The sequence below is a fragment of the Coturnix japonica genome, chromosome 2, assembly GCF_054131305.1.
Source record: "Coturnix japonica strain WE chromosome 2, WE-NBRP24, whole genome shotgun sequence".
Taxonomy (NCBI): Eukaryota; Metazoa; Chordata; class Aves; order Galliformes; family Phasianidae; genus Coturnix; species Coturnix japonica.
Genome location: NC_140664.1, coordinates 69,635,358 through 69,661,681, shown reverse-complemented (window position 1 = coordinate 69,661,681; position 26,324 = coordinate 69,635,358). Strand labels below are relative to the sequence as shown.

Genomic DNA, 26,324 nt, shown 5'->3' with positions numbered 1-26,324 from the left:
GAGGTGGAGTCTTCTCTAGTGCCACGAGTGTGGCTATTTCATCTGCACGCTGACAGCTTTGCCTCCATCTTCTTTGGCTGGGCTGAAGGCCACCCACTGCCTACCCCTTGACGTTGCTGGCAGATCCATGGCTGAAGCAGGGAATGTCTGTGCTCAGAAGGTGAGATGCTCACCCAGTGGGGCTTTCTGAGCCCCTCAGAACTGAGGCAACATCCTGTCCCTCCTGCTTCGGCTCCTTTTTCCCATCTTCCGTGTGTTTTCCAGTAACTCAGAAAAATCTGATCCTCCTCTTGCTACTGGCGTATTTTAAAACACGCTTTGTGATATCTGTCTCCCACAGTACAGGCCACTTTCAACTCCAGTGAGCTTTGGCCACGTGAACATTCTTCTTAAAGAGGTGAACAGCAAATCTGTTGTTCACTCCTGTCACCTGACTTTACCTCCCTTTGCTAGACACCGATTTACCACCTCAGCTCTAAAAGATCAAGCCAAGCCCATCCTGTACCCCACTTGCACAACTTCTGCCATATTGCAATTGCCAGTTCCCCTGCTCTTCAAAAAGAGATGGTGCTTGAAAAGGGACTGGCACTCATTGAGGGAACCATGTAGAAACAATACACTGACACAATGGAGACATCAAAGTATTCCAACAAAACGGTTATACCTGTTCCACTTGGTTGGTTTGATTTTGTAAATGCCAGTACAGAGTAAGCCGAGTGAGCTGACAGCTTTGAAGCATAGTGACATAAAGAGCTGTGCAGGAACACGGCTGATTTTCTTTTTAAAACTAATAGTGGTTCTGTGTGAAATGGTGCCTCCTCACAGGTCAGAGATTTAGCGCTGTCCTCTGGTGCACATCACTGGGGAAATACTTCACTCGGAATGGGCTGACAGTTGAGAACAGACAGCATATTCGCTATTGCTTCTTCTGCCGTCATGTGGGTGGCTTGAACTGTTGCAGTTCCAATATGTGGGGTTATGATGACGTTACTTAATTTCAACAAAGGATGTTTTCTGCAAGAAACAGCAAAGACAGCATATTACACCCAAAAGAAGCAGAAAGAACAGTTATCACACAATAAATTAATTCTTCTGCTAGTTGCTGAGAACAGGCCCACAGGAAACAGCAATGGCATTTGTATAAAGAGGCCACGTACGCAGGAATGGCAGAAAATGATGATAAATTTGCTTTCCCATTTCTCCCTCCTCTCTACTAGCCTCGTCTACTTGACAGTCATGCTGACTTGAAAATATGGGTAGGGATAATAGTTGGTCATCGAGTTAGGATTGTGCAAGATGAGATGATGATGTGCCCTTAAACAGAGAAAGTCTACCCAAAGAGATCAAGGTCATGAGTACACTTTTGCTTATCATTTTACAAGTTTCAGACTAATAGAATGAAAAGTTTCAGACTAATAGAATGAAATTCTACTTTGGCAGAGGCTCAGGGTATGTCACATCCAGAGCAGCAGCCTTAATGGTCTTATTCTGGAGAGCTTCTACCAATGCATCTTGATCAATAACTGCACCTGCAACAAGTCATTTTACACCTTTTCACCTGAGAGTGGGAACGGTCTCAAAACCCTAGTGAAAATAAATTCAATGATCTAACAAGATCTAGTAACCATCAACCAAACAAAACAAAGAGAGACTATTTATTAACCTTCGTCATGGAGCTATAACCACTTCTGGGAGATATGCCTACCTCGGCTGATGTTTATAAGAGTGGCTGTGGGTTTCATCAGCCCCAGCTCTTTTTTCCCAATCAGTTTTTCAGTCTCAGGTGTCAGGTTCACAACCAGCATAACAAAGTCAGATTGCTGCAGCAAGTCTTCCATCTCACAATAGCAGGCACCAACGGCCTGCTCCTCCTCCTTGCTCCTGAAGGGAAAATGCACAGCCTACTAGACACAACTATTTTAAACTGTTTTTAACTTAAAACCAACCAACCAAGCATTTAATCAATCCTATGCGTTGTCTCAAAAAGTACAGATATTAAAGAGGTTTGGGGCCAGGGTAAAGGAAGAGACATTGCTAAGTACCAGTGAATCATGGAATCATAGAATGGCCTGGGTTGAAAAGGACCACAATGATCATCTAGTTTCAACCCCCTGCTATGTGCTGGGTCGCCAACCACCAGACCAGGCTGCCCAGAGCCACATCCTGCCTGGCCTTAAATGCCTGCAGGGATGGGGCATCCTCAACCTCCTCAGGCAACCTGTTCCAGTGCATCACCACCCTCTGTGTGAGTCAGAGTGGTGGGAGGAGAGACAGAAGTGGTTTAGAGAGAGCAAGAGGATAGAGGAGTGGCAGGACCCTGGAGGAGTGATGTAAATGTGAAAGCAAAGCACACAGGTGGTATTAAGTGTATTAGGATGAGTATGTAGAAGGTCTCCCATTGTTCTCTCCTGCTGATGTATCTGTACAGTCCCTGTCTATTCTCTCTTTGCCTGATTTGCGAGTTAGAACTTGCAATGGAAAAGGAAGGAAGGGGAGGCAAAGAAAGGGAACAATAAAACAAAGTGAGGATTTTTGCCACAAAGGTGATGAGTGAACCGGCTGGGCTGAAGAAAGGAGTGACACCCTGGATGACTAGGGACGTTGCCAGAAGCCCGTGAGAAGATTCTGGCAGGATGGAGTCTGGCTTGCTTGGCCCACATCTTTAGAAAAGTTAGCATCACCCTTCCTCCAAGCCTGCTCCAAGCTGAGAAGGGAGGCACAAGTACAGGGAGATGAAGGGGGGCTGCTTCATGAGGGAAGAAGCAGGAAACCAAGGTAAGCAGAGGTAAGCAGTGGAGGCACGCTGGCAGTGTTCTCTGTGCTGCTTACAAATGTTGCCAGTGCCTAGGAAGAATGGGGTCACAGGCCAGAGCTGTGGTTTCCATTTCTGCCCCTGGACCAGTTCCACACAGCAAACAGACATTTTTACCTGCGGTTCCTGTTGTGGTAAAGGATCTTCATTTCAAAGGCTCTGGCTCTCTGAGCTACTTTATACCCGATTCTGCCCATCCCGATGATTCCAAGAGTCGCCCTGGTAACTTCAACTCCCAGCCAGTCAGCAGCGAAACAATTTGTGTCTGGAGAAACTGCAATCTGAGAGCCTGAAAGTAAAAACATGCTAAACAGATACAAACTGATGACAAATTCAGGTCAAAAAAGAGAGGAAAAGAAAAAGTTTCTCACTGTCATAGTAGTTGGGTTCTGGAACGGCCCTTACAGAGCATCCTAAATAATTTTAAAGGGGTTGTGGGTGGGGGCTGTTATTAGAAAGTCTTGGACAGAGTAAAAGACATGACTGGAAGCAGTAACAGAAATGTTTCCTGATGGTGGTATTCTGGTGAGAGGAATGACCACCTTAGGGAAATAAAGCTTGAGTGTCTGCAGTATTTTCTTTGAAGTTTAAAAACAGCTTCTGTGGTGTTTACCACCCCACAAGCACTGCCTTCACTTAAAATTTTTTTGCCGGGAGTAAAACTCACTGTCTGTCTCCTGGATCACAACCCAGTCCAGCCATACTATTTGAAAGGGATGAAGTTATGCAGCAGATTCTAAATTGCCCAGCAATCTCATGAAGCCTTTATAATTTTGGACTTAAACTTAATAAAATATTGGCAAGAAAGTCCAAACTCTACTGCCATACCACCACCATCTGCCCCCTAACATGGTGGGCCAACGAGACAAATTAGGAAGCATTACTTTTGGAGCAGCACTCAACATACTCTAACAGTTAATTTCTGCTCAAGCAGCGCAGACGAGGTCATCTCTACGATGACTATCTCTATTGCTTTGTGTGCTCATGCTGTGTACCTTTGTACAACTATTAGGAAGTACAGAAAAAGGAAAAAGAAAAGCAGTAATATTTTATTTTGATGCATTTCATATTCAGTTTTCAAGCTATAAGCAACACCCTCAATGAATATCCAGATAGAAATATGGCCCACACATTATTCTAACCAGGGTATCATACATGAATTCAAAGCACATAGTTTAGACAAATGTCTTACTCTTGTCACTGTTGCCTTGAGAAGAAGTGGGACTTGAGAAAAGTAAGTGTCTCTGAAAAGACCTTTTTCTTGCAAAAGCATCCCAAACATTGATTCTGACAGGCCATCTCTAAGGTAGCAAGGTGAGATATGCCAAAGAACCAGAGAACAAGATTTAAAACATTACCTTCCACTAATCTTCTGGCAGATGCCAGCATTAAGGCCATTCCCATGTCTGCTGTGGAGTCAGCAACAGCGTGTGGGGTATTAGTCACTTTTACACCGAAGTTAGAAATCATCTTCAAGTTTAAGTGATCCACTCCAACACCAGAGTTCCCAAGGACCTTTAAATTAGGCAGGCTTTCTAGAAGCTCCTCGTCGATAGTTGGCCTGAACTCGGACACAAAAATGGATTGGATTTTTTTCCCCATTTCTTTCTTGTTTTCAAGTAGTTCTTTCATGGTGATAACACAAAAGTGTTTCTTCAGAAGTGCTGCAAGGCTTTCTTGAACACCATGAGGTCCTCCAATACCCATAATCAGAAGACCTGGCAACTGTGGTTCTGCCATGACCTGCAGTGGAGCAATAGAAGAAGCATGCTGCTGTTTAGGAGAACGTCATTCAAACCGTGATGGTGTAGCGATCATTTAAATTCACACCTATGAATCAGGAAAATAAAGGAGCTGCATGGTCCTTTTAATGATACAGAACAAATTCAGTCACATTGGACCAGCACGGCCTTGCGCTACAAAATTGACCGATATCTCCATTAAGCACCAGATTGTGCTGCAACACCAAGCTACAGTCACCTTCTCAAGTCTAAATCCAATTCAGGTCCTACAAGATGCTCTCAGATAGATAGCTTTATTTCAGCCCAGGAACTCTACTGCTTTTGAACAAATGTGGTATCGTTTTCACCTAACCCACAAATTGATGAATCACATAGGATGATACATCACTGTTCTTCAGAAGTTACTCAAAGTTGCTTGCCTATTTATTATTATTTATAATTATGTTTGGTGAAGATGCAGGTTGCATTGAAAGCCCAAGGTTCAGACAGGCCTGACAAATCCTACCTGACCTGGTATGGGTTAAGTCTCAAAAAACCTGTTCAATGAAGGACCATCCTTGCACAGCTACTGTGCTGCTTGCTTCCACGGTTTTAAACCACTGCATGCGAACGTACAGCCTCTGAAATTTAGCATTAAAAGTCAGTCTCTTGCACATTCATGCCTAGAGGCTGAACTAGTAGGGAAGAGTGCTAAAGATGACAGGCTAAGGCCCGCTGGCACCTCCTCACTAGAGCTTTCCCCTTGCCTAGGCAGTTTTGAGCCCAGTCCTGCCTGCAACAACCTGGGCAAATTTATCACAAAAGCTGCTCAGATAGCCATGTATGCAGATTGAGGGCTGAAAATGCAGCCCTAAATGACAAAAACAGCCCACACTGACTAAAACGGCAGCAGAAGATTTGCTGCATATCTTAGGAATATTCCTGTCTCATTTCCTATGATTCTGTTTGTTGCGCTCCACTCACACATATGGGTCTCTATCCCATATACCATACTCTAGATTTGGGTTGTGCTGAATGAATCCGCACCTCTCTTCTACAGCAGTATTCTGATTAATTCTGGGCATGCTGTGCCAGGCAGAAATTTCCTGCTGCTCCCATCCTCTCAGTCAAACCTCAGAATCCAGCCCTGGGACAAACAACGTACTGCAAGCTGTGATTACCCTTCTCCTGTGCAAACTCAAACTTAATCCAGCTGCATTTATTAAATGATTTCAGTCTCAACAGCAGTCATATTTATATGATTATATATGTTTGTATGTCATCTGCTTATTGCTAAAAGCTGAAGCCTTCTGAAATCTACCGTCCCCAAGTGGTTGGGAAAACACTGCCAGTATTCCTAGTTGTAGTCTGTTTATTTTTTGGAGTATCATACAGTATGACTTTAAAAGCAAAAGTTAGACTCCTCCTCTGGAAAGAACACACAGAAAGGCAAGACAATGTCATATCATGACAGTGTTATCCAGCATCTCGACTACCAGAACTTGATGCTACTTCAGCAACTTAGTTAGACTGAACAGCAACTAAACCTTATGCAGTCACATGACAGAAGACTGCCTGGATGATGGATATGATCAATCGACTAATACAAGCAAGTAATACAGGACTGTACTACACCATTTCCTTTCTTCACCATGATGGCAGCATCACCATCATTGTGATGCTCAGAGTCAGACCCACATTTATTGTAGAAGCGCTTTCTAAACTTTACAAATGGAAAGACGATTTATTGGGAAGCCACGGTGCAGTGCAGCAAGAGTTGATTTAGCTTTAAACAGTTCAGCTTAGGAAAGGAAGAAAAGGAAGCAAGGGAAGGAAGGGAAGGAAGGGAAAGAAGGGAAGGAAGGGAAGGAAGGGAAGGAAGGGAAGGCTCTGTTTCATGCAATTGTTCATTATTGTGGACATGCTGAATAAATCACAATTTCATCTACATCTGATGCGCACAGTGACTGCTTGCAGTATTGCTTCAAAAGCAAGTCTTCTGCAACTACAATGTACAATCTTAAAAATAACAATACTGGTAGCAACAGCATAAATACAGTTAAAGAAATCCTGCAAAGGGAAGGAGGCTTTCCAGATACTAACCTTGGTTTGATGAGCACATATTGCTCTCATGGAGCCTGGAATGGTTCCTTTCTGTTGATGCTTCTTTCACCAACAGATTTTACCACTCCTGGACGAATCAGCAGCATGTAACTTCCCTGTGTTTGCAACACAGTCCCTATTACCTGCTGCAACCTCTGAGTCAAGGCCAATATCATGTGACTTGGCTGCTAGTGTCAGAACTTCCTTTCATAGAAACTTGAGCAATCCGCTGCTTCAAGCACTTGTTTAACTCTTGCTCTCCCTGACTGTTTTTGTCTGGAGGACAAATGACTGCTAAAGTCTCTGAAAGCTTTCAGTGAAGATCATTGCAAGCGGCACCAAACTCCAACACAGCCTGGCATGCAGATGGATGGGAGATCACTCCTTGCTTCTGCAGGGCCATCTGAAGTGAAACTAACTCTTCCTCTTACTTTCTTGAAATTGAGTTTTCTAGGGGACATCCCATGAGCTACTGTAGAACAAGGGCTTCATACAGTTTGTTGGGTTTTTTTAATTACGCGATTCTGTAGCAAAATAACTTGATACAAAATCCACTGATTCTCCTGGGATTACTCCCCAAAGCACTAGTTCAGGTTTCTGTGGATTCTGTTGAAAATATGCTTTTTTCTTTTTTGCTGTCTGCTGCAAGCTAACATTTTGGGGGAAAACAACAACAACAACAACAACAAAAAAATACAACAAAAAAACCCAAAAACCATACAATGTACAGACGTGACTTGCAGGAAGCAAAAAGATCAGCCTGTCTCATGGTTTTATCAATTACGTTACCAGTATTCCACATCATAGCATCATGTAGTGCACTGGGAGTTAAGGAATTAATACTCCAGTTCCATGGATCATTGATAGATTCCAGACACCCTTCAGAGAAAATAACTACATCTCCCAGAAGACTTCAGTATCCCATTTCCATTTTCCATTCAAAAGGAAAGATAAAACTGCTTGGAAGTCACGAGACCGTCCTCCTTTTACTGCTGGTCACTGTGGTGTGTGCTCCCTAGCCATCTCGCTTTCAGCATCAGAAGCCTTTGGTTTTGGACAATCTCACTTATTATTTTCAATTCCAATTGTATTATACTCAATTATCACACTTTCTACAATCATATTTAGCAAATTAGTTTTCTCCCTTAGCTTGTTGTCACTGTTTTGTTTTTAGGCCCATCTCCCCACCTTTTTACTATTCCCTTTTCCCCCAGCAGGTCCCATTTCGTTGCAGATCCAGGCCAAACTGGGCCAGAACCACAACAGCCTGGAAGGGCCTATCTCAACAGTCAATTCCATTCTGAAAGCCAGCACGGGCAATGGAAGCATCCTGCCTTAATAACTGGAAATTTCAACAGAAATATTTACCTTGGGGTGTTCAGGCACTGTCCTTTTTAGTCCTTTGGCCACCTGCCAGAGGCCATGGAGCGTACGATATCTGAGCATGACTGCTAGCAGAAGCCCCTTCCAAGGATAAGCTGGGCAGTATGAGATACATTGTAAAGAAACACAGAATACAAACATGCAGCTGTACTGCAACAGATTAAAATATATCCATGTTTTCACCCAAAACTCAAGCCACCGACAGCACTAGCTCAATCATTAGGATGTTCATCACCACGGGTTATTGAATAGGGAACATTTGGTATCAGGAATCATACGCAGCAGCTCCTTTATCATAGCCCGCAGAGGCACGGGGACTGAGTCCAGCCGAGAGAAGGAAGAGAAGGACAGCGCGGGGCCTTGGGGTGTGGAGGGGGCAGAGCGAGACGCGGCCCGAGCAGTGAGCTGTTGTGGTACCGGTGCGAGAGCTGCAGCGTGTGGTTTGGCTGGGTGTTCAGCTGCCGGCTGTTCCGTATCTCCTCGTAGACCGCCACTGCACGCCTGCCCGCCAAGATGTCGTACATGCTGCCTCACCTACACAACGGCTGGCAGGTGGACCAGGCCATCCTGTCGGAGGAGGATCGAGTGGTGGTCATTCGCTTCGGGCACGACTGGGATCCAATGTGCATGAAAATGGACAAAGTTTTGTACAGCATTGCTGAGAAGGTAAGGCAGAGGTGGGCCGTCACAGGCCTGTGTGCACCGTCTTAAGCGTCCTGTGCAGAGCGTGAGGTGGGCTCTAACCTGGTATTGCGAGCTCTAAACTCAGAACCACTGGCTGTTCATACTCCATCATCTTTACAGTGAGGGTGATGGAGCACTGGAACAGGCTGCCCAGGGAAGTGGTGGAGTCTCCTTCTCAGGAGATATTCAAGACCCGCCTGGATGCCTACCTGTGTGATGTGGTGTAGGAAACCTGCTTTGGCAGGGGGGTTGGACTCGATGATCTCTAGAGGTCCCTTCCAACCCTACAATTCTGTGATTCTGTGAATTGTCAGCGTTCAGACAGAGGCAGGTGCTTGGCAGTAGGACTCCTGTGACTGAGTAACACGGCACTCACGCTTCACAATAGGAATACTTAGAATCACACAATATCCTGAGTTGGGCAAGGACCTGCAAAGATCATCAAGCCTGAGTTCTGGCTCTACGCAAGACCCACACCTACAGTTAAATATTAAGATGTAGCAGAATGCAGCGAGGATTTGCACCATGATTTGATGTAGTCCTTTTATGTTTAATGTGGCAGAAGCATCTTATGCTCAGATTACTTCTTGTGTTTAATTTTGGCAGGATGCTTGGCAATTTAACAGACCCTTTTTTTCTGGTAGAACTCACTGGGGGGAGAAAGAACAACAGAATTGATTATTTAAAAATCTCCATCTGGGGAACTGGCTGATTAAAGTGGAAGGTCCTTCCTCATTCACGTCAATGAATAGCTTCTTTTGGGAAACTGTTGGTTCAGGGAGGATTTTCAGATGTTTTGCAATTACTTAACTGTAGTCAAGTGCAAGTAGCTGAGCCTTTTTTTTTTTTTTTTTTTTTTTTTTTTGCTTAAGCCTTAGTTGTGCCACTGCCTTTCTATTAAGGTTACATGAAAAGTAGAAGGAAAGTTAATCCATTTACTTATCATAGAATCACTGAATGTTTTGGGTTGGAAGAGACCTTTGAGATCTACTTCCAACCCCCTGCTACAGGTGGGGACACCTCCTGCTTGACCATGTTGCTCAAAGTCCTGTCCAGTCTGGCCTTGAATGCTTCCAGGAGGGGGCTTCCACAACCTTGCTGGGCAACCTGTTCCAGTGTCTCAGTGTCCTCGCAGTAAAGAATATCTTCCTGATATCTAGTCTGAATCTTCCCTCTTCTAGTTTAAAGCTCTTTCCTCTTCTCTGGTCACTTCATGCCCTTATGTCCTTCCCCAGCTTTCCTGTAGGCCCTCTTCAGGTACTGGAAGGCAACTATAAAGTCCCTCTAGAGTCTTCTCCAAGTTGAAAAGCCCCAGTTCTCTCAGCCTGTCCATGTAGGGGAGCTGTTTCAGCTCTGGTAATCTTTGTGGCTCTCCTCTGGACCCACTCCAACAACTCCATGTCCTTCTTGTGCTGGGGCCCCAGAACTGGGGTCTCATGACAAAGCAGAGCAGAGGGGCAGAATCACCTCCCTTGACCTGCTGGTCACACTCCTCTTGATGCAACCCAGTATACGATTAGCCTTCTTGGCTGCAAGTGTACATTCCCTGCTCATGTTGAGTCTTTCATCAACTGGCATCCCCAAGTCCTTATCCTCAGGGCTGCTCTCAAGCTGTTCTCTGCCCAGCCTGTATTTGTGCTTGGGATTGCCTTGAGCCAGGCACAGAACCTTGCTCTTGTCCTTGCTGAACTTCGTGAATCAGGCATGGGTCCGCCATTCAAGCCTGTCCAAGTCCCTCTGGATGGCATCTCATCCCTCTAGCATGTCAGCTGCACCACTCAGCTTGCTGTTGTCTGCAAACTTGCTGAGGGTGCACTTGGTCCCAGTGTCCACACTGCCTATGAAAATATTAAATAGCACTGGTCCCAGCACCAACCCTTGAGGAACACCACTCATCATTGGTCTCCACTTAGACATTGAGTTGTTCACCACAACTCCCTGTGTGCAAGCATCCAGTCAATTCCTTATCCAGTGAGTGGTCCATCCATCACATCCATTTTTCTCCAATTTGGTGACCAGGATGTCATGCACAGTGGTGTCAAATGCTTCACACAGGTCCGAGTATGTTACATCAGTTGCTCTTCCTTTACCCCCTGATGCTGTAGCTCCATCATAAAAGACCACCAAGATTGTCAAGCATGATTTGTCCTTGATGAAGCTGTGTTGGTTACCACTAATCACCTCCTCTTTATTTCCCATATACCTTAGTAGCAGCTTGCTACTCTCGCTACGCTAGAGGTGAGGGTAGTTCCCTGGATCTTTTTTTTTTTTCCTTGCTTGAAAATGGGGGTTGTGTTTCCCTTTTCCAATCAGTGGGAACTTCATCAGACTGACATGACCTTTCAAATTTGATGGATCAAATTGGGTCCTATAGTAGCATAGTGCATTTTCTTTAGGTAATTTTGTACCTAATGTTCACTTACAGTAGGCAGATTTTCTTTCTCCTAGTTGTCACCTTTGCTTTCTACAACTTGGGCAATGCAACTAGAGCCCCTGACACTGAAGACTGAGGCAGAGAAGTCACTGAGTACCTTTCTGCATACCCCTCATGACCAGATCTTTAGTTTCCTTCCAGAGAGGGCCCACATCTTCTGTAGTCTTCCTTTTATTATTTATATAGCTGTAAAAATCCTTATTCTTCCCCTTTGTCTCCCTGGCTAGATTTAATTCTGTCTGGGTTTTAGCTTTCCTAACCTGGTCCCTGGCTGCTCAAGCAACTTCTGTAGTCCTCTCAGGTGACCCATTCTTATTTTCACTCCCTATAGCCCTCTGTTTTTGTTTATTTTGCACCATAGTAAGTCCAGCAGTCCCTTGTTCATCCATAGAGGCCTCCTGGCATTCTTGTCCATCTTCCTTGGCATGCACTCTTCTGGACTTGGAGGACATGGTCCTTAAATACTGATCAACTTCCTTGGACCCCTCTTCCTTTCAGGGCTTCATGTCACCCTTCCACCCTGAAGAGGTGAAAGTCCAGAGCAGCAACCTTGCGGCACACCCTCTTTGAAGCCCTAAGGATCTTGAACTCCACCATTTCATGGTCTCTGTAGCCAAGGCTGCCCTTAAGCTTCACGTTACTCATCAGCCCCTCCTTGCTGGTGAGGGCAAATTTCAATTATAGCACCTTTTCTTGTGGATTCCTGTGCCATTTGGAAGAGGAAATCATTGTCAACACATTCCAGGAACCTCTTTGATTTCTGATGCCCTGCTGTGTTGTCCTTCTATCAGATATCAAGGCGGCTAAAGTCCCCCATGAGGACTATGTTTTGTGAATGCAAAGGTACAAGCTATTCCTGTCTGTTTATAGAGGGCCTCATCCACTCAATCTTCCTGCTCAGGTTGCCTATAGCAAACACCCACTATGATGTCTCCTTCCCTTGCCTTGACTTTAATCCTGTCCCATATGCTCTGTGTCAGCTTCTCATCCATTTCCAGATGGAGCTCTGTGGACTCCATCTGGCCATTGATGTAGAGGCTGACACCCCTTTCTTCCCTGCCTGTCTTTCCTGAAGAGTGTATACCCATCTATTCCTGCATTGCAGTCATGAGAGCCATCCCACCACATCTCAGTGATGCCAATGACATCATAGCCCAATGTAGTGGAAATGCTAAGTCATGGCAGGCCCAACTTAGGGGAGCCTGCCTGCTTGAGGCCTTCCAGAGGTGAGCAAATTTTCTTCCTTCATTTCTGCATCCATGGCTGTTGCATCTGGGCTCATCCTCATTTGCTGCAGCCAGAGACTTTACCACTCTGCTATTCTTGCTGTACTTCCCATGACATTATAGCATTATACTCTGTAGGCATGCTGATGTCTATAACTGTTCATGCTTGTTCCTCATGCGTGCTGTGTTAGTGTAGAGACATTTGAATCGAACTTCCATTGAGGCTGATTTACCAATTGGGAGTTCCCTTGTCCTGCACCTTAGGTGCTGTTTTGCTGGCCTGTGATCCAGCTCCAGGCCCAGGGCATCCATCACTGCTATCAGACTCAAAGTGGGATGGGTTGAGGATTCCCTTCCCAACAAGTGCTCCTGACTAAATGGGAAAGCTAGTTGCTAAAGATGGTCTTCCCCCTTCTGGGGATGAACGAACCCTGTCTGTCCCCAGAAGACCAGCTTCTCAAAGCTAGTTCCATGGCATAAGTAGCTGAAGCCACAACGCCAGTCCCTTAACCATGTATTGATTTTTCTCAATTCTGTTAGCCCTTTCCCTCCCCATCCCTTTAACAAGGAAGACTGATGAAAAGACTGCTTGTGCTCCTAAGTCCTTCAGTGCTGCTTCTAGGTCCATCTTGTCCCTTCGGTACTCTTCAGGTTGCTCACAGCTACTTTGCTGGTGTCACAGGTGCCTACATGAAACAGCAGCAGCAGGCAATAGTCAGTGGGATGTACAAGGTATGGCATCCACTCTATTGAATCCTTGATGCAGGCCGCTGGCAAACAGCAGACCTCTCTAGGTAGTGGGTCAGGATGACAAATGGCTCTACCACTCAGAAGTTGAATCAGCCACCACTATCACGCATTGCTTCTTCTTCATTGTGGTAGTTATGCAAAAGGGAGCTGGTTGGGCTGCTGTACTCGGTTCTGAGGACTTACCTGTTACTGATTCTTTTTCCTTTTCAGTCTGTAGAACTGAGAAGCAATTCTTCTTCCTTCTGTTAGTCTTTGTCTTGGTAATGCCTGGCCAAATTGTTAGCAGTAACAGAACTGTTAGTTATAAGCAATGCAGTGTTTTTCTCTTCTCCCGTGTAAATTTAACACCTAAACTTACAGAATAATTGGAATTTTAAAAATGTCAGATATTGACAACAGACCTGCAAACTTGGTTAGGATTAGAGCTTGTTCTGTATGGGGATTCACAATTACCTGAGAGATGCATTCACATTGCAATGGATGGGGGGAAATTAAAATAGTAAGGAATAAGTCTCCACAAACTTAATAGCTCAGATATAGATCAGCTCTTGCTTGCATGTGTATGGTAACTGTTGAGTCATGGTTCAGCCACTGATTGATCCCTCCCTTGTGGAGTCTTTCCTGTGAGTCTAGATCTTCCGAGAGGTGATAGATAAGATAGTAAGTGCTCCTTCAGGCTGTGAAACTGGTCAGTACTGTGTGCAGAGACATCTGCACAAGTACTCAGAGCTCTGGACAGTATTGAAAGAAAATGCGTCTTGGTGACAAGCCTGCCCAGTCTGTTGTGCCGCTGAACAGTAGATATGGTCACTGTTGAGCTTCTTCAGCACCCTATCTTTCATCTCACCCCTGTCTTTAGTTTATTCTCATACCTAAATCCTAGGCCTGCTGAGTAGTAGCACGCTGAGGCCCATGTCATAGGCAAATGTAGCAGTCAGCATCCAAACAGAGAAAAAAACAATGTACTTCCTAGAGCTAAGTGATTTCAGAGTGGTAACTGCTCTGAAAGAATATCTTCATTGTGGTCCTTAGTTCTGATCTTGTTAGACTTGAAAGCAAGAAGAAATAAATTTGAAAGAAGAAAGAAAAGGGAAAATAATAGAATTTCCACAGTTTTGAATTCAAAGTGCAGAGTCCTCTGTATGTCTGAGGTCCACTTTGGGCATACAGGGTTTTAGGCTGCCACCCTCTTGTCTGTTCCACTTCTTTAGATGAGTAGCTTTCTTTCTCTTATTCATATGTCAGAGATTAGGAAGATTCAGTTAATGTTTAAGATACTTGGATTGTGGAGGTAACTTGCATATGTGCAAAGGCGATTTGAGTGAAATGATCCTTTGAAATGAGTTTTGTTAAATAACTTGGCTAAGACTTGAATGAGATACCTAAGTTTCAGAAGATAAGTGAAAGTATTCCCAAACTATGGTTCTTGTTTCTAAAATGGAAACTTTGGATTACTTTTTAAAACCCACCTTTTGCCCCCTAAGGCTAACTGGAGAGTAACACCAGTTGGTTCTTAGCAGAACTGTTCGTTTTGAACATCCTTTTAAGTTTCTTAGATATCTTTCATATAAAATTAAAATGGCCACGACTGGCTCTAGGTAGGAAAACAAAAAGGTTATTTTCTTTCAGGATTTAAGACATTAACTATGAAAGGATTGTTCTACACCATTGTTTGGTTGTTCCTGAGTGATTTGTGCATGGCTAAGCCTCCTAGCTGGCAAGGGCCTCTGCCATGGTAGTACATGACAAGACATGGGCTGCATTATGAGCTGTCCTAGGCTGCATTATGAGTGGCTGCGTGTGGCTCATGGATTGAACATGTCTGATGTATTATAGCTTTTGTAATTTCTTTTTCCTTCTCCTTAGGTAAAAAACTTTGCTGTTATTTATCTTGTGGATATCAGTGAAGTACCAGACTTCAACAAGATGTATGAGTTGTATGATCCCTGTACAGTCATATTTTTCTTCAGGTATGCGGTGGTTCTAGAATATAATTCAAATGAATGTGTTTTAGTACAGCGTATCAGTAGAACTACGGATCCCTTACAGATTCACATCAGTATATTGGTGGTGCTTATATATCTGTTGTCCTAGAAAAGTGTAAATTATTACGAGGGAATGTACTACTGACAGTTGTGGAGTTCTCACATTAGTCAGTCCTGGGAAATAAATGCAAGTAACGAGGATTATGATGAAGAGTGAGTGCATTGAGTAGAAATCTTGCTGTGGAAGCATGTTTGCCGTCTTGGTTGAGCTTTAGGAAGAGGCAATAAAATATTGACTGGAAGGCGATAAAGAGCTTTCACTTTTCTTTGAGGCTTCTTAGCAAACCTCTGTATGTGTAAGGATTTATTCTGAAACCTACAAAGCATTCTTCAAGGAGGGGGATGCAGGTTGGAGTTTTCTTGGGGGTGCTGGATTTTTTATTTTTTAATTATTGTCATGCTACTAACCTGTCTGTTTTCTTTTCTCCCTTTAAAGGAACAAACACATCATGATTGATTTAGGTACAGGTAATAACAACAAGATCAACTGGGCAATGGAAAATAAACAAGAGATGATTGACATTATAGAAACTGTTTATAGAGGAGCCCGCAAAGGTCGAGGTTTAGTGGTATCACCAAAAGATTATTCTACTAAGTACAGATACTGACATTTTGTTGGGGCCGTGCTTTTCTTTTTTAACCCTTTCTCCACTTAAATTTATTTTTCTGTGTGTACATACATGTGTATATTAAAAAAGAAATAAACCGTCTTTCAATTTTGAGTGTGTTAATTATTTAAAAACTTTGAATTCCATTTGGAAAAGGAAGGCCTCACACAAAGCCTCAAATTGTATGACTATTTGTGCCCTGGTGGCACAAGTGGTAGGAATGCCGCCTTGCAACACCAGGGCCCGGGGTTCGAATCCCCCCTGTGGCGCAAGTGGTAGAAGTGCCGCTCTGCTACATAGAGGCTCGAATCCCGGGGGCTGGACTCGATGATCTCTAAGGTCCCTTCCAACCCGCACGAGACTATTACTATTACTATTACTGTAGTAGCATTCTAGGCTTTTTTGTTGTTGTTCTTTTGGTATGATGTATTTTGGTACACAGAAAGCCTGTTTGTAGAAAAATACTTCAGCTGTTTACTTCTGTGTTGTGGTTTAATCCAGCAGGTGGCTAAGCACATTTCCTGTCATTCCCAGTAGGATGGCAGAGAGAATTAAGGGGGAAAAAAAAAAAGAAAGTAGGACTCAGGGCATGAGATAAAGCTATTTACCCAGAGAGAGAAAAGGATAATAACATGTTATATACATACATACATACATACATACACACACACACATATACATACATACATACATACATACACACATATATATACGTTACATATATATATATGTATATATGTATGTATGTATGTATGTATGTTTTCCCTCTCTGTCTCTCTCTCTCCCCCCCCCTCTCTCGTTCACACACACACACACACACACACACCAAAACCCAGCATCATACCAAGTGCTCTAAAGAAAACAAATCTGTCCCATCTGAAACTAAGACATTTTGTTACACAGATATCTGCAGATATCTGGGATAATTACAGTAGAGGTTGTGTTTTTGTGGGTTTTTTTGTTTGTTTCTTTTTTATTTGTTTTTAATAAAGAATAGAACAAGTTCCGCTTATATGCCTTAATGTTCTTTGAAGTTGGGAATGAAAATAGATGTTATTAGATGCAAAGTCATAACTTTGCAGATAAAGGGTTATCACTTTTTTTCAGGATTTTCTTTCATAGCATCTTGGTCTTTGTATACAGTAAGAAATAGGAATTTACTAAGGCGTATGTATTCATATTTTAAAAAAATTAAAACATCTGTGATTCACAACTCACCTTCCAGCAAATCCAATTGGGTGTGATGATGGAATTTATTTTTTATGGTGATTATGCAGTCTGAGATAATTTGTAGTAGGCAGAGTAGTTCCCAAGGGTAATAGCAGCTCTGGAGCTGGCTGCACAGTCGATGCTTAAAGGATAAACTTCCTGTAGTGTGAGCTTCCATTTATCAAATGACAGAGCAAAATGATAACATGCTCATGAGGCTTACATTGGGTTCTGCAGTTGTATTATTCTCAGAAAGGGTGGTCAGGCACTGGAGTGGGCTGCCCAGGTAGGTGGTGGAGTCACCAACCCTGGGGGTGTTCAAGGAACAACTGGATGTTGTGTTGAGGGACATGGTTTAGTGGGAGCTATTGGTAATAGGTGAATGGTTGGACTGGATGATCTTGTAGGTCTTTTCCAACCCTGGTGATTCTATGATTCTGTGTATGGCTTTTGAAGTTTCATATGCATTTGGCTAACATTGCGGAAACTGTGAACTCTAAGGAATGCAAAACTCAAGTTTACTGCAAACCTTCAACATCAGTGAGCATTTTCCATTTGTCATGGATTATCTTTCTATCACGATAATCTTTCATACGAAACATCTGTTTAACCTTTGTTTACCTATAGATTGTATAACTGTGCAATTGTGTAACTGTATAGTCCCCTCCCTGAAAGCAAGCTTTTAGTGCCAGGCTTGAGTGATGGGGCTTTGTGCAATTTGATCTGTGGGAGGTGTCCCTGCCAATAGTAGGAGGTTGTAACTAGGTGATCTTAAAGGTCCATTGGGTTGGAAGGGACCTTTACAATTCTGTGTTTATATGGTTTGCTTTTATATATAAACACCAGCTGTATCCATGTAGATTTTTCATTCTGAGGCAGGGAGATGCTGTTTCCCTAAAGTGTCTGTATGCTAATATGTGCAGCATGGGAAATAAGCAGGAAGAGTTGGAGATCTGCGTGCGGTCACAAGGCTATGATCTGACTGCGATCACGGAGATGTGGTGGGACAGCTTGCATGACTAGAATGTTGTCATGGAGGGCTATGTGCTTTTTAGGAAAGGTTGGTTGGTGAGGTGGGGTGGTGGAGTTGCTCTTTCTGTGAGAGAGCAGCTAGAATGTATTGAACTCTACCAGGGGGAGAGTGATGTAGCAGTGGATGATGATGGTGATGTTGGGTTTCATCCCAAGGTACTCTGAGAGCTGGACAGCGTCTTTGAGATACCTCTCTCAATTATTTTTCAGCACTCTTAGGACTCTGGAGTGATCACACAGGTCCCAGATGACTGGAAGCTGGCAGATGTTCCAATTTTCAAAAAGGATGAGAAAGACCCTGGTAATTACAGGCGTGTCAGTTACACTTCAGTGCCTGGTAAAATTAGGGAGAAAACTATGCTGGGAGTTATTGACAAACACCTGAAGGACAATGCACTTGTTGGTCACAGCCAACACAGGTTCATGACAGGAAGGTCCTGTTTAACTTAATTTCCTTTTATGACAAGATTACCCATCTATCTAGTTGGCAAGGGAAAGCCAGCTGATGTTATCATTTTGCATTTCAGTAAAGCTTTCAATACTGTTTCTTATAGTGTCTTTCTGGACAAAACGCCCAGCATACATCTTCACAAAAACATAGTGTGATGGATGAGCAATTGGCTGATGGGTTGGGCCCAAAGGGTTATAGTAAATGAGGTCACGCCAGGCTGGCAGCTGGTCACTAGTGAGATTTCCCAGAGCTCTATTTAAGGGCCAGTTCTCTTTAATGTTTTCATAAATAGCTTGGATGTAGGACTACAAGGTGCTTTTAGCAAGTCTGTTGGTGATAGTAGACCGTGGGGAAGTGTTGATTCTGTCGAGGGTAGAGTGACCTTGCAGAGATATCTAGACAAAGCAGAGAGTTGGGCAATCACCAGCCACATGGAGTTGAACAAGTGCTGGGTTCTGCACCCTGGCTATTCATACAGACTGAGGGGTGCAAAGCTGCAGAACAGCCCTGCAGAAAGGGGGTCCTGTTTGGAAGCAAGCTGCCCAGGCAGCCAGGAAGGTCAACCAGTTCCTAAGGTGCATCAAGCACAGCACTGCTAGCTGGTGAAGTAAAGTGATTGTCCTGGTTTACACTGCACTGATGTAGCCTGAGTACTGTGTCAAGTACTCAAAGGGGGGGACTTTTTATAAAGGCATGTAGTGACTGGACAAGGGGAAATGGCTTCAAACTGGAAGAGAGTAGATTAAAAGACCAGGCTGGATGGGACTTTGAGGAACCTGGTCTTGGGGGAGGTTTCCCTGCCTATAGCAGAAGGGTAGAAACAAAATGATATTAAAGGTCCCTTCCAACCCAGACCAAAGATTCTATGATATCAAGAAAACATTAGTGTCTGGGCACTGGAACGGGTTCCCCAGGTCATGTCACCAAGTCTGCCAGAGCTTAAGAAGTTATTGTGGGGATATCCCCTCGTACATCTGAGGTCATAAATAAAGAATGCCTACCCGCTAACACCACACCGGAGCTAATGAGTTTATTCCCGAATTTCGCCGCGATGGCGGCGGCTGGTGCGCGGGGAGCAGGTCGGGTCGGGTCGGGTCGGGTCGGGTCGGGTCGGGAGTGTGCGAGGGGACGGAGGGAGGGCGGGGGCGGTTGGTGTGTGCACGAGGGATCTCGGCCGCTGGGGGTTGCGAGTGCGGGTGGGAGCCGCGGCTCTTTCGCTGCTCTCCCGTCCGACCTTGCCGCCGCTGCTGTCGTTCCCCAGCTTCCCATCTCCCCACCCCTTCTCCTCCCTGTGGAGGTGCTGCGAGCGGCCCCTGACTCTCCCGCCCGCCCTTAGGTCCCGGGCAGCCGAGGCGGGGCGCGGCGGCGGCGCCCATCTGAAGCTCGGCGGAGGAGGCGCGGCCGTGCCCTGTTCCTGCTGCCGGCCGGCATGGAGGTGGCCGGCCTGGAGTGGCTGCTGGGCCCGATGCAGCAGCTGGTGTCGTGGGGCGCGGCGGGGGCCATGGTGTTCGGCGGCGTGGTGCCCTACGTGCCCCAGTACCGAGACATCAGGCGGACGCAGAACGCCGAGGGCTTCTCCACCTACGTGTGCTTGGTGCTGCTGGTCGCGAACATCCTGCGGATACTGTTCTGGTGAGTGGGGATGTGCGCTGTGCCTGCTTCCGCGGCTCCTCCTTGCCGGCTGCCGAGCTCTTAGTTAGAACGACTGGGGAAGTAACGTTGTCGATGTGCTTCTTCCCCTCTCCGTGCCCAGTCCTGCGTGGGTGACTGCTCGGATAAAGGAACTGGGCGCACAGCGCTGCCTGCTGCCTTCACCGGAACTGGTGATCGGTGCTCTGATGTTCCAAACGGGGCTTTCTGGAACGCTGGTAAATAGGCTTGTTTTAAGCCAGAGCTCCTTGCTGTGGCTTGTGTTTCCCTTGCCCTTAAAGCTCTGCTCTTTGAGTGAAGGCTCCAGTTTTGCACGCATACTTTAGCATCCAGGTAGTGTTAAAACCACTAAGATTGTGAGTTTTCCTGAGATGCCAACTGGCTTCAGAGGAGTTTCACTTCCAGAGCTCCATGCACAGCTGCAGATACGTGTTTTTGGTAAGCAGGTGGGGAGTCTTTTCGTAGCACATTGTTGTTGTGTTCAGCACACCCCTCAGCATCCAAGGGCACGTTTGTTTCCACGTTTAGCATCTGTGCTGCTGAACAAAGAAAATGTTGTTAGAGCGTGGCTGTCTCGCTCCAATTTGTAGGAGGGAGGCAAGGTTCTTTGATATGCGTATACCCGGCGTGAGATTAAGAAGCAACGGTTCAAATGTTGGTCCAACCAGTTTATTAAAGTTCTAGCCGTTTTTAGGGAGATGGGGATGGGAAGGTAGGTGATAGGGAAGGTAGGAAATATAAGCAAGGAGTCTTTGCAGAGAGCAAAAGAGATAGTCACCACCGTGGGTCCAGCGAGGTACATAGTAGGTCTGTGGATCTCAGGAACTCGTCTGATCACCGCGGGGGATGGGAGACAGCCAGGGAGCTCCGCAGCAAGCCGGTCCTGGGGGTTCTTCTGACGAGGTTTTCCCCTCAGGGAATTCTCCGTCAAAGGTGTCATTGGGAGTTTGTCTCCAAAGTCCCCAGTTTAGCGAGGGCCTTTTATCCCCCATTTCGGTGGGAATTTTTCGTCTTCGAAGTTTGAGGATTGCAGCTCAGCATTTTTGGGGGAAATACCAAACTTCCAAACAAACAGGCCAACATTCTTCGAAAGATGATTTAAAACCAACTTTTGTGGCATTCCTGGCCCACAGATAAGCCAGCAAGGACGAGGGGGGGAGGGGGTCTCTGTTGCCGGACACAAGCGTTATCGCCTTCTGCAGTGGTCCACTCCTTCGAGCAGCACCCCTGAGAAAGACTGCTCTTCCTGTTTCTGTTTACCTTTGCAATTGTAAGCAGAAACACTATGGCACAATGACACCCACCATCCGTCCTCCAGGATACTTAACAGTTGTCAGTCAGAGTCTTATCATAAGGAAGGCCTCATGAAGCAAGCTTTGAGACAACAAAAGAAAACCTGTTCTGTCTTTCACACCACATTATAAGAAACAGCCTTGGTGCATAGACATTCAGGCAAGCATTCAAAAAAGTAAGTATAGCATGAGGTTTATCTGATCTGGATAGATGTGAAAAAGAAATGGAATAAACCTCGACTGAATTAAAATATTCCACTAGTATAACTTGTCTATATCAAGCACACTAGTTAAAAGACACGTAGTGTATAGAGATGCAAGTCATAGAGTGACAAAAAAAGGCAGAGCTCTAATAAGATAGTCCAGCTCATGTAACAGAAGGCAATTTCAAACAGGATTCACAAGGGAAAAATAACATCATCACCAAGGTGTATGTATGATGACTGTGACCCAAGGAAGAAGCCAGTACCCAAACCACTCAGCCACTAATTCTCTCCCTCGTGCTCTGCCAGGTGCACAACTTCATTGCTAGCCCAGACTCCTGCCAAGGATCTGTGCACTTAGGGGTTGATGTGATAAAGAGACTAGGATTTCAGATTTTACATAACTGAAGAAAACTGTAAAAAACTGACAGAAATGAGAAACAGAAGGCCAAGTCATAGTGCATTGGGGGGGTACGTATTTTGACCAAAGAGGCAGTGAAAGCTGCCCTGGAGGGATTCAGTGCCAAGCTGGAGGATGCTTAGAGAAACCCGGTTTAGTGGGAGAGTCAAGAGGGGGAAAAAACTGAGACAGGCTCCCAAGGGCTGTGGTCTATAGGATTCTGTGATCCTGTGTTTCCACAAGGGGAAGTCAGGCCTGTCATGGTTCAACCTGGTTCGGCCAACTCCCGTGGCAGGAGACAAAAGGACTCAGGGTCCCAAGCCTGGGGAAAAGGGGAGGGGGAGTAGGGAAGAGGTAGGGAGATGGGCTGGGATGAGGAAAAAGAGCGACCACCAGCTAAGGCAAAAACCCACGTTGACCACAAATGACAGCGAAATGCAAGATAATAAAGTGCAATGCAATATAATTGGAACTGAAGTGAATAAATCGAATAAATGAGAGAGTCTGACACCAAAGGCCTAACTCTCATGCTGTAGGCGAGCTGGCTGGTGCCCTTTGTGTCACAACCCACAAGTACGGGAGCACTGGCAGCTGGCCCTCACTTGCCGAGCTCAGGCCTTCTGGGTGCCACGCGTGCGTGGACGGGAGACGAGCCAGAGCAGGAAGGCAGGCGTTTGCCCACCTGGTGTGGGGCGAGAGAGAGGCAGTGCCAGGAAGCACAGAGGAAGATGCCACCTGGCAGGCAGACCAAGTGCGATGGGCGCACGAGAGGCACTACTGTGTGAGAGCCACAGCCATCGTTCTTGTGCCCAGTCTCTTGTGCAGCCCACCAGAGGCTAGTCTCTAGTCTCCAGGAAAGGACAAGATCAAGATCACACGTGTGCTTCATCAGCCCAAGAATGGCGTGCTGCAGAGGCACACGCAGTGATCGCAGAACGGCGTGGAAGCAAATCTTTTCCTCCGGCCGTGGCCAGGCTGGAGATCTCAACGTGCTTGCCGTGAGATGAATGTTCTGTGGGCAATGCTCAGGTGCGCAGAGAAGACCGCAAAGAGCAGCGTTGCCCCTTGTGGGCAAAACGGCATGGGGCTCCTCATCCCTTGTCCGGCAACGGATGCCGAGGAGTCCACGGAGGTGGGATCCCCTCAAAGTGCCCCGACACCCAGCACAATCCCCTGCGGAGTCCTGGGCATGGGGCTCATCATTCCCCATCCGGCGGTGGATGCTGTGGAGCCCATGGACGTGGACTCCGATCAGTTTTCCTACAGCCCCAGAGGGAGCCACTGGGGAGTAAGTAAATCACAGGGGGCTCCTCATCCCGCACCCGGATGCCGTGGTGCCCATGGACATGTTGTGAGGCCCAGGCATGCTGGACATGGACAAAATGACGGGATGCACAGCTGCCACCACCAAACAAGCAGCTTAAGGAGCCACAGCTCCAGCCACCACTCAGAACACCACTCGAGACACGGACACGACCACTGATCAGACGGCCGTGGCAGCCACAGCTCCAGCCACACACGGCCATGGCCACCGAGAAGACAATAACATTTAACCAAATACTTCCCATTCCCCCATCATATTCCTGTTCGTTTAGTAAATAAAACCCCATATACACCCTAGCTGATGGTTTCTGCATCTATTTCTTTGGGTACTCTGGGGAGGAGCGGGGGGCAGATGGGCATGACCTTTCCCTGGCATGCCAGTGCAACAATTTGATTGTAGACCAGCGTTTGGCAGGTGATTCAGCTTAGTGACTGACAAACCCGTGTTCTCCTCCAGTGCCTGACAGCAAAAAAGGGCACAGTCCTGCGAGTCTTTCTGTGAAAGTGCAGCTATGCAAGAAAAAGCAGACCACGAATTTCTGCTGAATTTGGTTTCACAGATGTGCCCTCCAGCAATGGCTCTGGAGTATCCACCACCAAGCCAACACAGGTTCACAGACCACAGGGTAGGCTAGGTTGCAAGAGAGCCAAGCTGCTCATCCAGCCCAACCTCAAGCTCACAAAGTGCAGTCAGCTATGAACCTGTGGGTTTCCAGAAAACCCTCCTACTCTGAGTTTACATCATTAAGGCCATTTGCAAGTAGGAAACTTTTACAAACAATTACTTGCTTTCCCCTCATGTTTAAATACAAGGATGTTGATCTAAAAAGAACGCAACAGGGGTGCCACAGGGTAGGAGGAACCTGTCATAGAAGCGCAGACGAGCAGACAGCGTCCAAAGGGAAGTTCTAAACATGCTGAAGGATCCAGAGGGCAAGGCGTATAAGGAGCAGCTGAGGTCCCTTGCTTTGTTCTGCCCAGAGCAGAGGAGGCTGAGGGGAGGCCTCACAGCAGCCTGTAGCTCCTCACAGGTGGAGAGGATGGTCAGCGTTGAGCTCTGCTCTCTGGTGGCAGGGACAAGACTCCAGGGAACGGCATGGGGCTGCGTCAGGGGAGATTTGGCCTGGGCATCAGGGAAAGGTTCATCACGGACAGGATGGTCGGGCTCTGGGACAGACTCCCAGGGCAGTGGTCACGGCCCCAGGCTCTTCACTATCTTCCCTCAGCAAGTCTGCTGATGACACCAGGCTGTGGGGTGCAACCGACACACCAGAGGGATGGGATGCCTTCCAGAGGGACCAAGACGGGCTGCAGCACTGGGCCCAGGGGAACCTCAAGAGGTTCAACAGATCCAAATGGACGGTCTTGCACCTGGGTTGAGGCAACCCTCACTACCAAGAAAAACTGGGGGATGAAAAGAGTGAGCGCAGCCCTGCCGAGAAAGACCTTGGAGTACTGGTGCATGGCAAGCTGGACATGAGCCAGCAATGTGCCCTCGCAGACCAGAAAGCCAGCCATACCCTGGGCTGCATTAAAAAGATGCGTGACCAGCAGGTCGAAGGAGGTGATCCTGCCCCTCTGCTGCACGCTGCTGAGGCCTCGCCTGGAGTACTGCGTCCACGTGTGGAGGCCTCAGTACCGGAGGGACACGGACCTGTTGGAGCGCATCCAAAGAAGGACCACAGACGTGATCCACAGGGTGGAACACCTCTCCCACCAGGAGGACAGGCTGAGAGAGATGGGGCTCTTCAGCCTGGAGAAGAGAAGGCTGCAGTATGACCTGATAGCGGCCTTTGAGCAGGGTCTGTGGCAACAAAACAAATGGAAATGGCTACAAGCTAGGGGAGGGTAGGTTTAGGTTAGATACAGAAAAAATATCTTTTGCAGTGAGGGTGTTGAAGCACTGGAATAGGTTCCTGAGTTTTGATGGTTGCATTTCAACACTGTGATTTACAATACACATCTTTTAATACATGTATTATTGTTTTATGTTTTCTTAATTGTTCTGCAAGTAAGAATGATTTTTTTACATGTTTGTAGGTGTATATGGCAGGTTTTTTACCTGAAATGCATGAGAACAAGCAAATATTTAGATTCTTATCAAATATCTAAAGACTCTAGTGAGGTTGCTTACAACAAAAATATTAAAAAAAAAAAACAACAACACTGGCCCTTAAAAACTCATAATGGAAAAAGAAATATATATATATATTCGTATATATATATATATCTTTTACATACAATTTTTTTATAACTAGGATTAACTTAAACAGTAAAAATGCTACAAAGGAAATTCTGACAGTTTTCCCATGATATTCACTTCTACACTCATATTGTTGTTTCTCTTACCTCTGAAACAGGACATCTTTAAAGACACAGCTTCTTTCTATGCCCTCTGTGTTTGGGTGTTTTGTTTCTATTCTTGAAAGCACTGAAATAGGAGGGAAGGTTCACTGGTATAAAAAGACTGTGCTTATGTTTATTTTTTATAGCCATGTGACATTTCAAAGTGGATGCCTTTGGAAAAATAAATGATAACAATCCTGAAAATGTTTCCTGAAACCATTCCATTAATACATTCGGTAGCTAGATTGATTATTACTCATTTCACTTCTATAGTCTCAGAATTCTCAAATCACCTTCCTAGTAGAAATTATGAAAAAAGAAAGCCAACTACATTGTGTCTATTCTCAAATTACTCTTGAGATATATATTATTCTGTATATTATCTGTATATTACTATCTGGGTGAGCAGGCTTGCCTGTGCTTCAGGTTGTCCAGAATTTCCTATTCTGAGATCCAGTTTTTCAAACATTCAAAGCCTTCATAAAATTAAATGATTTGGTCTGGCATTTCACAGAGGTGATGGCCTCAGCCTGACCTTTTATTTTTTTCTTTTTCTTTTGTTTTTGTCCAGAACTATTAAAGTAGTTGAGAAAGAACACAAGGAAATGCAAGCTAACTTTAAAAAAAATTCTGTCAGGCTTTCCTTTGGAAC

The 26,324-nt window shown here is 45.5% G+C and overlaps 3 protein-coding genes across 11 annotated transcripts; 2 read left to right on the top strand and 1 right to left on the bottom strand.

The window, feature by feature from the left end:
- Positions 1–642: 642 nt before the first annotated feature.
- On the bottom strand, positions 643–8,159 carry LOC146761928 (uncharacterized). Of its 8 annotated transcripts, none has more exons than XM_085540142.1 (6): positions 8,005–8,158; positions 4,171–4,555; positions 2,930–3,101; positions 1,706–1,881; positions 1,433–1,529; positions 643–1,014 (listed from the first exon to the last, which is right to left on the bottom strand). In XM_085540142.1, exons 1-6 carry the CDS (start codon positions 8,080–8,082, stop codon positions 858–860), a joined length of 1,065 nt encoding a protein of 354 aa, XP_085396268.1. In that variant the 5' UTR covers positions 8,083–8,158; the 3' UTR covers positions 643–857. The 8 variants fall into 8 exon arrangements, 7 of the variants coding, with proteins under 7 accessions (XP_085396268.1, XP_085396269.1, XP_085396275.1 ...); XM_085540143.1 differs by lacking the exon at positions 8,005–8,158 and adding an exon at positions 6,637–6,793; XM_085540149.1 differs by lacking the exon at positions 8,005–8,158 and adding an exon at positions 6,637–6,753 and having other exon boundaries at positions 4,171–4,373.
- A 251-nt stretch (positions 8,160–8,410) lies between these two features.
- LOC107309722 (thioredoxin-like protein 4A) lies at positions 8,411–15,880 on the top strand. Its single transcript, XM_085540150.1, has 3 exons — positions 8,411–8,685; positions 14,980–15,083; positions 15,595–15,880. The coding sequence occupies exons 1-3, from the start codon at positions 8,533–8,535 to the stop codon at positions 15,764–15,766; spliced, it is 429 nt and encodes a 142-aa protein (XP_085396276.1). The 5' UTR covers positions 8,411–8,532; the 3' UTR covers positions 15,767–15,880.
- Positions 15,881–19,455: 3,575 nt separating this feature from the next.
- On the top strand, positions 19,456–23,623 carry LOC146761927 (uncharacterized). 2 transcript variants are annotated; one of them, XM_085540136.1, is made up of 3 exons: positions 19,456–19,537; positions 19,795–20,090; positions 20,212–20,577. In XM_085540136.1, the coding sequence occupies exons 2-3, from the start codon at positions 19,888–19,890 to the stop codon at positions 20,432–20,434; spliced, it is 426 nt and encodes a 141-aa protein (XP_085396262.1). In that variant the 5' UTR covers positions 19,456–19,537; positions 19,795–19,887; the 3' UTR covers positions 20,435–20,577. The 2 variants fall into 2 exon arrangements, with proteins under 2 accessions (XP_085396262.1, XP_085396263.1); XM_085540137.1 differs by lacking the exon at positions 19,456–19,537 and having other exon boundaries at positions 19,631–20,090; positions 20,212–23,623.
- The last annotated feature ends 2,701 nt before the right edge of the window (positions 23,624–26,324 follow it).